General features: G+C 36.2%; 1 protein-coding gene across 3 annotated transcripts in view; it reads left to right on the top strand.

Annotated features, from left to right (window-relative positions):
- Positions 1–15,101, top strand: part of LOC137401472 (GRB2-associated-binding protein 1-like) — a 54,293-nt gene that overhangs the window by 9,069 nt on the left and 30,123 nt on the right. For all 3 annotated transcript variants that reach the window (XM_068087831.1, XM_068087829.1, XM_068087830.1), the window contains exon 2: positions 7,598–7,798. In XM_068087831.1, the coding sequence (XP_067943932.1) occupies positions 7,598–7,798 (201 nt within the window). The remainder of the gene's footprint in view (positions 1–7,597; positions 7,799–15,101) is intronic.

Genomic DNA, 15,101 nt, shown 5'->3' on the forward strand with positions numbered 1-15,101 from the left:
TCTTAAATCCTTATCAACTTTTGCAGCGATGGCTCTGGAATGTTATCAGTACTTATGCTGTGTTATTAGGTTAGCGAATGTTACTACTCGCTGTTCATGGATTATTCGATGTTGACTTTGTCACGATTCTCTGTGATTGGTGATAAAGTGAACTGCATTTTATATGACTTTTGTGAGTTTTTAATGAAAACATCCAGTTGTTATCTAGACTGAAGGCTGGTGAAAAGCCGAATCGAAATGAGATGAAAATTGAAAAAAATTTTTAAAAATCAAATTAAAAATGAAATAAAATAAGAATAATACTAAAAACAAAGTCTATATTCAAGCTTTTGTAACTTACTGTCCCACGTTTCATTGCTGTTTCAAATCTATCAAATAATTTAACAATTTAGCTTTAACTTTTTTTATTTTATAAGCATTTTTATTTTTGAATCGATTTGTTTTTTTACAAAGTGATAGGGTATTTATTTATATGTTTTTAAGGGCAGTCCCTAATCATAAAAATATGTATTTATAAGACAACCTTTAAAGGTTTGTGGACAATACATTGAGCCATTCATGAAAAATTGCCCAAATATGTGCGAATTACTTGTTACTTATCAGTTTGATTTGGTCTTATCAGTGAGGTACTCTCTTTGACCACAAATGCGATGCCTTCATCGTTTGAAAAGTGCTGCCATGTACAAGTGTCATATGTGTGATAAATAGTTTATTAAAGAGATAGGAATACTTCAATACGTCTCAATGTCACTGATACCTCGTCAGAGGTTGGTTCATCTCGTGTTGTTTTTTAAACATACACGTATTTCGTTTTGAGTCGTAGCTTTTTACAAAGCAGTAGGATCGATCATTATTATCTTGGATAGATCACCTATAGATCATCACCTAGGATAGATCATTATTTATCTTGTGTGTTACTTTTACTAGTGAGCTGTCTCAAGTAAGCAATTGATAGATTACAGCTAACATATTGCCATCACACAAAATCGTTGATTTTTAGAAATCCTTCTTTAATTTTCACACATATATAGATTGTACCTACTTATATTCAATGTAACCTATGAGTGCTCCCCTAGATCTGGTGTGACTCGACAGCGCGGTAGTTTTCAAATACTCACACAGCTGACTCTTGATTGGTTATCAGTTTGCTGGTAGTTGTAATAGCTATGTGCACAAGTATTCTGAATTGAAGCAAAATCGTTGGCTGGCTGTTAAACCTAGTTTCGGTTATTATTGTTACATGGAACCTTGGGACATTTGGCTTTACGAGAAAAAATATGCCATGTTAAAACAAATTGGCGTACGTCACAATCGGTGAACTGATATTGGCTCACCTCGTGTAACAAAGAATAGTGGTGAATACTAATCTTCAAGTCATAAAACCATTTTTTTCGACATCTACATGCTCTTTTGTGTTCATGATCACGACTGAAATAATGGTTTATCAGTTGGCAAAAATAATATTTCTCTGTTGCCATAGCAACAAGCTAAAGCATATTCCCTTTCAATTTCTAATACTTGCTGTAAAATACCTCAGTCATTTACCTCATTTAAAGTTTAAGAGGGTCTTGCATCATATAAAATGTTCCGAATTGATGACGCGGGTAAGGAATTGTTAGCTGGTACACCAGCAAGTATTCTGTGTAACAACAAGACTTGACTCATCTCCCAAGACTTTACTCATCTCCCAAGTTGTACGAGTAAATGAAAGACATGCACAATCCCATAGATGTTTTAGTAATCAATATTGAGTCAATACTGATGATGTTATCTGTCTAGCTTTTATATCCTTATGGATCAAGTATCAAAGGATATTATTAGGAAATACATATAATGAAGCTCGTTATGGGATATAAAGATATTGTGTTACAGGTTTCAAAATCCTGGGTAAACTATGCCTGGAATATTTGTATTTATCCTGCTACACATGACAAACATCGTTTTCTATTTCGTGGCACCAACATTCTACATCCACCATCGTGTGTTTCAGTTTATGAACTTTCTGTTACTACAACTTTCAATTCACTATTCCGACTCTGCCACAATACTATTAGAGTATCAACTCGAACACTTGTCATGTTCAAATATTTGAACATGACACCTTATTCCAAACTTGCTCATCTTTGCATTCGTGTTGCAAGTTTCAAAATCCTGTGTAAACTATGCCCTGAATATTTATATTTATTCTTTCACACATATGATCAACATCGTTATCTATTTTGTGACAGTAACATACTACATCCACCATCTTATGTTTCAGTTTATAAACTTTTTGTTACTACAACCTACGATTCACCATTCCGACTCTGCCACAATACTATTAGATTACCAACTTTAAACACTTGCTCAACTCACTCTATAATTCATAATTTCTGTCTTTTCATTTTTTTCCCTTGGTATGTAACAAAAAACATTTTGTTGAGGGTTGCCAATGCTAATAAAAAAGTTGGTCATACATATAGGTTTACCCTTGACTAGCATCTCCATCATTATCCACTATATATCAGATACAAGTTTTACTGTCAACTCTTAATGTCAGCGAATCATTACTTTGTTAGTTATTAGGAGAAAGCTTTTTTAAAATTTCTATCTGGTAGACTGACAGTTTAATGCCTAGTTCAGACCGATGTCGGAATCACAGAAACAACTGTTAAGCATTTTGGGATTTGAAAATATAATATGTTGTATGCATGGTGTGCAAGGTACTGCACCCTGCTATGCAAGCTATTATGCGCACACTCCACAACAGCATTGTCCTGCGTGGTCGTGCGAGGGTGCAGCGCCTTGCACACCATGCATACAGACATTGGTTTGAATGAGGCATAACTGTCCGGTACATGTGCTTTCTATAAAGTAAGCATGAGTTTTAAGTAAAGTGCTTATATTTTTAGATCCCAAAATGTTTAACAGTTGTTTCTGTGATTGATCGTTGTGTACTTTACAGGGCTTATGTAGCCTTCTTCACATTCCAGCTAGTTATGCAAAGTTAGTATTTGCTATGTAAAATAACACCATCTGTTAAACACTCGATGATTGAAATGCTATCATGTTTAAATTCCTTGACTCATTTTTGGTGCCTTGGCAGATAAGAAGACATCCACCCAAAAATCATCAAAATAAGTCACAATGTTGGTTACTGGATTGAGTGAATCTCTTTAAGAAAAAATCACTTGATTTCTTGTGGCATTCTATGTTTTCTTCGTTTTGCGCTTGTGATGAAGGTTCAAGGGCAGAATCCATGTTGGTTCATATCACTTATACAGTCAAATCTGTAGATACAAAGTGAATTTGGCTTGAGTTCTGCTTCATATATTAAAACTGTCATATGTTGGGACTAATCTTCTATAAAAATACACTGTAATCATTCAACAGCCTCCTAGCACTTAACAAATACTCACAGTAATTACAGATAACACGTAAGGGATTTTGTATGAAAACGTAAATGTCGAAAACTATAGGCCTATGTAAATAATAAATTGAATGATCAAAAGAAGCAGGTTTTATTATTATGTCACTTCAATATACAGTAAATTCAGTGCATCTTGTAATGTTTCAATAGCCACATTTCTATTGTGGGCAACTTGGTGGAGGAGGGTTCGGTATATGTAGAATTGACAGTTGTTTAAAAAGGTAAAAACCCAAGCTATGTACAGGGTTCTCCCTGTCAACTGATATTAACAAGTGCATATTTGTACTACATAGCTTTGTCATGCATCATCCGTTCTGTGATTGAGAATACATGAAGTCGTTCTGATGTGTGAAATTAGATGGTTTTTACTTACTAGTGCTGGGCACATCTAGCAAAACTCGTTGAACTCGCGGGTTTATTTTCTCTCGAGTCTCGGGTAATTGAAATTTGAGTATTTCGATCTTGCGGGTTCGGGATTTGACTCGCGAGCTCGAGTTTTGATACAGGAATCCATCGAGTAGAGTGGTCAAAAGTTTGGTCTATTGCGCCCTGCGCTATGAACACTTTTTAACAACCTGCATGTTAAGGTTGCGAGCACGAATATCGGTCGATAGAAAATAGTAGAAAGTAATAAACAAATTCAATAGAATTATAATTGCATTGTAAAATTTTAGATACCTTTAGAAATCCGTATCAACAAACTCGATACCCAAAAAACCCGTTGGCCAAAAATATCTCGTGCCCAGCACTAGTACATACGCAACCAGAAACTGAATTCTTAGGTTAGAGAATAACAGATTTTTACTTTGTTCTTACCTTATGTTCCTACGATACATAGTCTTTGAGGTGAAGGTGAAGATAGATGCACCCTGGGTTAGTTCCTCAAACTTAAACTAGGTGAAGTGTATTTTTTATCATTTTCAATGTCTTCTATTTAATTTATACCTGCCACTTCACTCTGGTTCAAAGCAATTACGCTTCAGTAAACTTCCAATGCCATATGTTGGAACTAATAATGGACATAGTGTCAAATCTTTTTTTGGACTTTCTTGCAGTATTTGGTTAATCTGTAGTGTTGAGTAGAGGGTTGGCTATTATTTCTCTTGTACATGAGGGTATCTGATTTCCACTAATAACTAAATGCTCGCAAGTTTTGCATTCCAGTTTACCGCAGGAATACTTGCGGATATTATCAGCAGCTTAATAAGTGGCTTATGTCTCCTAGTGCTTGTGTCTGGGATGAGCAGCTGTCAGCATAGACAGCTATCACAGTCGGTCAGCTAAGGTTTTAAAGCGATGTTATACGGAGGTCCAAATTCTCTACATATACACATTGGGCTACACAGAAAGTACTCGTATTTTTCTATTATATGTGATTGTGTTTGATATTTGAGGTGATCTGATTGTCAGGATGTTTCAAGATTAAAATCGACTAAACTTGATTGCGGACAAACGGCTCAGAAGAAAAACCTGTCAAAATGACTTCATTAGTTGCGCTGCTGCCTGTCTCTCTCATTATTGAAATTCAAGTTGCAGCGTCTCTATTCTGTCGGTCTCATTGCCAAAGTGCAACTATAGACGTCATATTCACACTTTCGCTTGAATCTGAGCATTTCAAAAAATGATCTCATTCAAACTATTATATCTCTGGACAGGGCTAGTCTACAAAGACAAAAATTACATCAAATTGAAGCTTGACGCCTTAGCTTTGCATTGTTATTATTTTCACAAGTACTACAATAGACATGGTTTTATTGAATTTGAATGCGTGTTCATATATTTTTGAAAATATTCCGACGAATGAGGTTGTATGAAAATGTAAACAGAGGCACATGGTGTTCAACTACGTCACATTTGAGCCGTTTTAAAAGGGATTCCAACCTACGGCCATTTTTGTGATGGCTGCGATGAACTGTTCTGTTCGTTTTTTAGCGTTTGAGAGCTTTTAATCACATTTCCACATATTTTGCACCTGCAACACAGCGGAGTAAAACTGGGTGAACCTTTTGATACCAAATAACTGTAATGTGAATTTTGTTGCAAGTCAACCTTTCAGCATATGCTTCTAGATGGCCCAAGTTCTATGAAAGTCATTATTATTTGTAGGCTATGATGGTTGCTATGTAGGAAACATGTTTGGCGAATCCTAAAAATGTTTTTAATCGATTCTTTCATGGGTCTTGATCTAATCGATACAGCAATGGCTGTTTTAGCCTCATGTCAGGGTAACTCCAAGTTTAATGGATATGTGTAGGCATAAGCAATCGCTTGTCGCACACACCTAGTCAATGGTAGTTATTCGCTTATGCTTAACCCGCTGAGGTACGTACCACGGGGAATCTGATGATGTTATTAAGTGAGAGTTATATTTGTTGTAGGAGTAATCAAAATTGAATTACCTGCTGGCAGACTAGCATGGTCATGGTCAAATGCTTAGTTGAAATGTCTACAGATAGTTTTTCTTGGGTATAAAATAGTCCTAACTAGTAATCCATAGCGACTAACATTTTTTCACTATCTGTTTTAAAATCAATGGTTTATGTATGGAAGTGAAAAGAGGCTCAGAGTTTTCTATCATCTCTATTTTTCTCATTTTTATTTTTGCATGATTTTTTTTCATTTCCTGCAATTGTTTGCAATTTTAGAACAAAAACAGTGCTGGCACTGTTGGGTAGTAAGGTAACTGTGACTGACATTAGGTAACTGTTACTACTAGTAGATAACTGGGTCACTGTTACTACTAGTAGATAACTAGGTAACTGTTACTACTGGTAGATAACTGGGTAACTGTTACTACTAGTAGATAACTGGGTCACTGTTACTACTAGTAGATAACTGGGTAACTGTTACTACTGATAGATAACTGGGTAACTGTTACTACTAGTAGATAACTGGGTCACTGTTACTACTAGTAGATAACTGGGTCACTGTTATTACTAGTAGATAACTGGGTCACTGTTACTACTAGTAGATAACTAGGTAACTGTTACTACTGATAGATAACTGGGTAACTGTTACTACTAGTAGATAACCGGGTCACTGTTACTACTAGTAGATAACTGAGTCACTGTTACTACTAATAGATAACTGGATAACTGTTACTACTAATAGATAACTAGGTATCTGTTACTACTAGTAGATAACTGGGTAACTGTTACTACTAGTAGATAGGCCTATATATAGTAGTTTTCCTTTATCAGGAAAATTTGCTTGTTATTCCCCTCATTATCATTGTTTTTGGAATTGAACATTAAGGATAAAAACATGACAATCCGGGATAGGCCGAGATAAAAACTGTTGGCTTGCCAACACGCATCAGTGGTGACACAGTCAGTGGGACACTTTCTGTTAGCATCTAGATAGATAAACCATGTTTTCAGAAAATAGCCATATTATTCATGTAGCAGACTTTAACCATGTGTCTTATCTAAATGGACTTGTTCATTTGCAATCGTAGGAATAACTAACAAGCTGTAGCAGCGGGGCTGCTGATAGCCTAAGTCGGCAGCTCTTAAATTGTGTCCTGCCCTCTTTCTTTATGTATATAGCTCATGTTCTTTACCAAAATCTGCAAAACGGGATTGCTGAAATTTTAGGATGATTTTGAATTGGCATCAGAAAATATTTTGTTTAAATTTATTATTCATACGCTACAGTAATTTGCTGAAAAAAAACTTTGTATGTAAGTTTGTGACAACAAACACAAGGTGCGTGAATGCTCATTTGCTGTACCATAAGCTATTTTCTGTCTGTAAAAAACTCAACTGATATGGTATTCGCTGATCAATGACTAAAAGGTCAGAATTTACTGTATTTCCTGTTGTGTCAATGCCAAAAGTATAACCAATGTTGATCCTGGTGCAAAACTTTTACAGCGTTTACAAATGGATTCATTTATGTTAACAAACTAGTACTTTTTTCAATCTAAATGCTACTATATAGTTACGAGTACGCTGGCAGTCCTGTGGGCCATGAGAAATCATCAGGTGTAATAACTATATGTAAGATTATTTTTTGGTTTGGCAAGATGGTTGTGTGGAGCGGTTGGTAGTGTGTTTGAATGTAAAATTGATAACCTGAGATCTATACCTGTGTGAGGTAATATTTTTCCTAATGTTTCTAGCCTGGCAACGGATGGGGGCTCTAACTATAGTCAAGATTTTCTCATAAAACCTGTTTTTCTTGCAGAAGTGGCACAGACGATATTTTGTGTTACGCAAGCCTCAAGGTAGTCTGCCTCATCAGTTCGCCTTCGATTATTTCAAAGATGAGCACGATCACAGGAGGCGGGGCACGATCAATCTTGAGGAATGCGAGAAGATTCTTTCCGAGTTAGACTCCTCTCACTATCCACATCTCTTCTCGATAAAGACCAAATCTAGGCACAAGGTACGCACGCATCTCTAGGCTCACTCACTTCAACATAAGCTACAAATATATTTTAGTAGATTTTATCGGAAAGTATCGATATTTTTCTATCATTTGGAGTTGTTTTTGGTGTTTGAGGTGATTTGACTGTCAGAATGTTTCATGATTATAATAGACAAAACTTGATCCTGGTTAAAATGCTTAGATTCAAGCACACGTGTGATTATGGCATCTACAGTTGCAAAGAGACCAACAGTATAAAGATGCAACTTGGACACAATAGCCGATATCAATGACGAGAGAGACAGGAACCTGCGCGACTAATGACATCATTTTGGCATGCATTTTTCTTCCGAGTGCTTTAACCGCGATCGAGTTTTCTCAATTTTATTCGTGAAACATTCTGGCAGTGAGATCACCTCAAACATCAAAAACAATCGCAAATGATGAAAAAATACCAATTCCTGCTGGTTAAAATTGCTCCAATTTTGTGTAAGCTCGTCGATAACCCTTAGTGATAGGGAGTCGTGTGCTTTTATTACATGGAATACTAGGGCACTATTCAGCTAGCAAATCCTTTCCTTAGGCTCTTAATCAAATTTAAGTAAGTCTTCTGGTAGACCTGAGTCTTACTGTGAACGTTGGGTATTGCTCTTCGAGATGTTTTAGCTTGTGTTCTATTCCAATCTGGTAGCATATGTCGTCTGACAATTGTAAACTCATGCTTTGAATCATTACTAGTAGTCTCATGTGCCGTGAGAGTTCTTCAGGTGGGCTGATCAAACACCGAGAATATGTATATGCGCAACTATTATAATAGATGGAAAGGGAAGATTAGCTCAGGTATTAGAGTGGTGGGCTGCTAAGCTGAATGTAATGGGTTCAAAACCCGTAGGAAGCGGCAATCTTTTACTCCAACCTCTAACCATGGCTTTGAATAGACACAGCTCTTATTATAGTAAAGACTGGCACCCTGGCAGTTTTTAGTGCTGTGAGAAATTGTCCGATGTAATAACTGTAAGTACAAGTGTTCGCAGATGCCCGTGAGCAGTCGAGTGGTACGGCTGTTAGAGTCTGTCTAGCGAGCTGGAAGACGTGATTTCAAATCCTGCTTGACTTAATTTTTTTTTAAGCATTTCTATTGTCTATTCACCACCAGCATGGTGGTGAATAGTTGAGTCGCTGCTGGTAGCTGTGTACAGTCCTTTCATTCTTCAATAATACCCTCGACCAACCAACATTGTATGGTGGTGCTGTGGTCTGCATTGAAATTAAACAGTCCAACCCTTATTTGCGATTAAGTTGGCATTGAATATTTCATAACACAATGTAACATTCTCACAAATATTTGTCTTCGCACATGAAGTAATTCCGAATATACATAGTATATTAATATGTATTATATATTATATTATATATATGTAATATGTATTTTATATATATTATATTAAGAAGCATGAACAACACAGAAATAATAAAATATATTATATAATAAATAATAAAATAACTATTTATAAGCTAATTTAGTTAAAGCTTGGACTAGTTTAACGTCTAGTAAGTTATGACACATACATACCTCTTTCATCTCCTACTACCTCACTTTGATCGTCACGTCCTTTCTCGTGTCTCCATAAAACAGTAACAGTACACCCTCTTTTTTGCAATTTAGTTTTTGTACCTTTAGTATTTTAAATACTTTTATATAATGCATGTATTTTAACGTTAGGTATAGTTACCTTTGGCGTATGTTAGAGTTGTGTGACTGTGGAACGAATTAAATGAATTACAATCCTTCATTTTTTCGTGACGTCATTCTATCGTTGTCTGCCATCTTTATGGACAACTTTTGTTGTTAAAAACACGAAGCTTCTGTAATTAATTATTGCAAACAATGCTTTTGTTTGCAAATTTTTTATTTTAGTATCAAAACAACACCGAAAAATATTATTATTCAAGATAATGACGATCGTTTTCTACAAAGATGGCGGCTGTTTCATGGATGAGTGCATGTGCAGACAGGCTGATGACGTCAAAAAAAACGATGGATATATTTTAGTAAGAATATAAAAACTAATAGACATTGTTATTTTTCTAGTATGGCGTCTCGTTGTTTATTTATCATTCGGGTGTCGTTATTTATGTGCCCGGTCGTTATTGTGGTGGGTTATTGGGAAGTTTCCATACAGCGATAGTATAGAGACACCTGGATACACCAGTACCAAAGCGCTACGCGGTGCCGACAAGCAGATCATGTTCCCATAGGGCCTTATTATAGTAGAGTGATGGTGTCTGATGCATATATCAAGGCATGTGTCTGCGTGTGAAGCAAGAGGAAAGCTAGACCTATGCACATGTGCAAGCGTGACACCTTTGGTCGCTATGGCACAAAGATGCCGCATTGCATGGGTGTTTTCCTTCCAGACAGCGATACTGCTGTTTCCATGATTGCAATTGCATTGCAGCACCGCAGGGGGAAACCATATCTTGTGTAAAAACTTAGTAAATACAGTCAAACATGGATAACTCGCCCACGGATAGCTCGAACACATGGTTAATTCGAACGGTTTCTTTGGTCCGTTCCCACGTAATGATAAATTGCTATAGATAACTCGAACTCAACACTGCTAACTCGAACTGTTTTTTGCCCAACGGCTACCAAACCGGTTGTTATCGCTTTAGAAAATCACTTTATTGCAAGCCATAGAGGTAAACCTCAACTTTTCGTAATTCATAAGCGTCGTTATTACCACCATCGGCAAAATATTTTTGTCAACGCCTTTTCTAAAGGTTTGGTGAAATTTGATTTATACCAAACATCCGCTTAGCGATCGCCCTTCGGAAGCGAGGTAAAGTGAGGTAATCTTTGCATAAACTTCAAGAAAAATCGGCAAAATTGATCGTGGGTAAAACGCTCAAAAGAAAAAGATGTCTTTTCTTTTGAGCATTTCAACAACGATCAAGTTTTGCCAATGTCAATCTAAAAAAAACATCCTGGCAATAACATCACCTCAAACAACGAACCAATCTCAAGTGATAGAAAATTTCTATACTTTTTGATAAAAACGTTTTAAACTTTACATTAGAAGCATTTAATTTGAAACAAGCCATTTGTGCTTTTGATTTATATTATAGTTTGTATATGTACATGTATCTATTAACAAATAAGTAAATACATAGACTTGTGATAGTGCTCTGATAACTTGGTCGCTCTGATAATTCGAACACTTTCGCTCGGTCCCGTGAAGTTCGAGTTATCCATGTTTGACTGTACCTGAAAATGACATTGTTGGAATAAACCAGTAGCTTAAAGGTTGACTTGCAACAAAATTCATATTACAGTTATTTGGTATCAAAAGATTCACCATGTCACAGTTATTTGGTATCAAAAGATTCACCATGTCTTACTCTGCTGTGTTGCAGGTGCAAAATATGTGGGAATGTGATTACAAGCTCTTAAAAGCTAAAAAACGAACAGTTAATCGCAGCCACACGAGACCGCCGTAGTTTGGATTCTCTTTCCAAAACGGCTCAAATGGCATGTAGTTGTTACAAGATGGTTTCTGTTTACACTTGCATGCAACCTCATTCGTCGAAATATTTTCACAAATATACTTCACGCAATCAATGAAACCATGTCTATTGTTCTTACGCGTCTGTTTCATCATCATTGTAATGCTGTCACTTTTAGCACTAATGTCTTATAACTTACCGTAAAGATGCGTTAAATTTTTTAACCTTCACTCAAAGGAATACATATCATTGTCTGATAATCATGACGAGCCTGTTGGTCACCTGTGATAATCGAAAAGTGCTGCAAAAATTATTTGCAAAGTATTGGGTCACATGATCAGATTACGACTTGACAATTAGATTGAGCAGAAGCAAAACTGTAAAGTAGCGAGCATTTATATTTGACACGGGGTCTTCGGTAAAACCCGTAGTGTTTGTCATAAACTAATGCTACGATAAGTTTTATATTGAGCTTTTTTCTGGTCTTTCAATTCACGTGAGAACATCATGTGACAAGACAATAACCAAATTTAATGACTACGTCAGAGAAATAAAGATATTCCAATCTACGGCAGTTTTTCGTTTTTTGAGCTTTTAAGAGCTTGTAATCACATTCCCACATATTTGGCACCTACAAAACAACAGAGTAAGACATGGTGAATCTTTCGATACCAAATAACTGTAATCTGAATTTTGTTGCAAGTCAACCTTTAACATAAAACTACTTTCATACCGGGAATGCACAGTTTCATGGAAAAGCAATTTGACACGGCTAGTTAAAGTCAAGTGAACATGGTTACATAAGTTTTTAAAATAGTCCCTACTTCTATGGTCTCACAAGTAGGCACAGCAATCCATCGTTTTTTTTTGACGTCATCAAGTGGTTTGCACATGTGCTCGTTCACGAAAAAACCGCCATCTTTGTAGAAAACGATCGTTTTTATTTTATTTAATAGTACTTTTAGGTGTTGTTTTGATACTATAATAAAAAAATTGCAAACAAAAGCATCGTTTTTAAAATATCATTGCAAAAACTTCATGTTTTTAACGATAAAATTGTCTATAAAGATGGCCGACAACGATAAAATGACGTCACGGAAAAACGAAGGATAGAACTAAAGCTTCGATTCATAAATAAATTCGTACATATCTCACCGATTATGCTAACTTTGTAAATAAACATTGTTTCATTTATTTCTTGTTCTGTTGTGTCACATGATTCTATGTGCGCCATTTTGGATCTCAGTTGAATCTAGTGTGTATTAAAATTAAAGTGAATATTGTATTCGCTAATAAACAACTATCCAATCAAATGCAAGCTTTGTCTGTAGCTGAGTGAACTTGCATATGACTTATGAGTCTTCATAGCACATCTGTCCTATATGCCGAGAGAATTGCAAGATGAAACCTTGCGGTAGCTGATAGCTGTACAGAGCTCAAGATCAGGTCTATTCGTATGGGAGAAACATTTGTGTTTCAGACACACAACCTTCGCATCAGCTAATTTTTTAGCGAATGAAATTGTTGAGCACAAGGGTGAGAACGCATGTATCACAAACGCATCTTATCGTAAGCCTAGCCTACTGACATTTGGCCAACCTTGTGGCAGTGCCACGAAAATGTCATGAAAAAACCTAAACAAATCTGATATTGTTTATACTGAGTTTCATACTTAACCTGGATATCCTTGCTAGTGCGCACAGGCTGGTTGTCTCTATCATTCCATCCGACAGGAAGGTTTCAAAGCACTAAAGCAAATACTACATTAAAATCAAAATGTTCAATGAAAGCTGTGGGAGTGTATAGAAGTTAGTGCAAAGTTGTAAATTTGATTTTGCACCTAGTTGTATGGTTGCAAATTTATGCAAGAGATGAAAAACTATGGGGTAGGAAAGTACAAGCTGCAATTCCTCAGTCACACTTCATTAATGTGATGGCATGGTGTTTAGACAGCTACTTCTTATAGCTTTGTATTCTGTGACCAGACCTGACCATATCTAGGGAGCAACAAAGGCTAGATCGCAGTTCAGTAGATGCTCTTATAACGTAAACCTTCTATAATGTAATTTCCACCCAACGTAAAGGACTTAAAGGTTGACTTGCAACAAAATTCACATGACAGTTATTTTAGTATCAAAAGATTCACCATGTCTTACTCTGTTGTGTTGTAGGTGCAAAATATGTGGAAATGTGATTACAAGCTTTTAAAAGCTAAAAAACGAACAGCCATCACGAAAACGTCGTAGGTTAGAATCTTTTTATTCAAGTTTTTACTCTGTATTATGTAAGAAATTCCATCTAACCCAAAGGGTCAAGTTGGTAGAAGTTCTCAAATTCAATTTGAATAACGAGCATTTGGGAGAGAAAATGACGTGTAGGGGTATCTCTATTATATATACTAGTACCCTCACAGGCTCGTGTGCCGTGGGAGAAAATCAGATGTGCCCATACAGCACAGAGAACAATTAGCTGAATAATTATTCTGAAATACCCAAAGGTGGTCGAATGGTGCAGGTGTTACAGTGTCAGCCAATCGATCTGAGTGTTACAAATTGGAGTGTCAGTTAAGTCAATGTTTTATCCCTGGCTTCGGAAAAACGGACAACAACAAGGGAAACAACTAAGACTGGATGGAAGTATATGACAACCATTAAGTCAATGACCTTGATTGAACGCGCTAGATACCTCATTGATTAAATAAGGAATGAGTGATGGACCAAGTATTGATCGATGAGCTAAACATAATAGAAATATCTAGTAGTCATAGTCTTTAAAACAAGCTGATTTACTGTGCGCAACTGGTAAATCTCTCAAGACTACATTTGCATTTAGCGCAGGTCCTTCGTGGTTTCTTTTGTTATGGAATAAATTACAGGGATAATTTAAATCATAAGATTCAACACAGAATAAACTAGTTTTTTTAAGGTGCCAGTTTCGGTTGAAGCTGTAGAATTGGTGCTTAATCTTCAAGGTGCTTCAGCAAAATACTTTTTTATTTTAAGTTTGAATGGGCATTGTTGTATTTTAATATAAAAGTTGTGCAAGGAGCATGTTTTGTTAGGTTTTTGTGTCTAATTTTGGGTGGTTGAGATGAAAGATGGTTATATTTTGTTTGCTAGTATCTTGGTAATCTGGTGAGAGATTGTCAGGGAAGCCAATAAAGCGCTGAAAATAGCTAAGTGCACAATCATTCAAAATCTGTGAAGGAGGCTGATTGGATCAGGTAGTAGTGTGTCGGTCAATCAAGCATGAAGTCTAGAGTTCGAAACTCGGTGGAAGTGATCTTTTTTCCTCAACCTCTAAGCGTGGCTTTGGAAAGACGGACAAACGGATGGACGTGGCTGTTATGATAGTATAGAATATGTTTACCTTGCACATGTAACTGGGAAAATCAAATTATAGACATGAGGTAAACATAATCTATAGTTTTTCTATACCTTGCACATGTAACTGGGAAAATCAAATTATAGACATGAGGGTGTCTAATCATAGGAGATAAGTGTTAAACGTGATGCATTCTAATTCCTCTTTGTACCCCTCACAATTGTAGGAGAATTACTGTAGTTTTGTACTGATTGAAATACGCGAGAATATGAAATAACCTAGTCATGTTGGATCTGTGAACAGTTGATAAACTCATGCTTGTCGATGCATCATTCCAAATAAGTTTAATGATTGTAGGCTACGATAATCAAATAATGACAAACGCATTCAGTGTGATCTGAAAACATTTTATTGGGTTCGTTCGTGCGTCGTTAATAGAGTAATTTCAATGTTGATTACGAATCGCTAAAAGTGACATATGAAGGATAAC

This window comes from Watersipora subatra, chromosome 8 (assembly GCF_963576615.1).
Source record: "Watersipora subatra chromosome 8, tzWatSuba1.1, whole genome shotgun sequence".
Lineage (NCBI taxonomy): Eukaryota > Metazoa > Bryozoa > Gymnolaemata > Cheilostomatida > Watersiporidae > Watersipora > Watersipora subatra.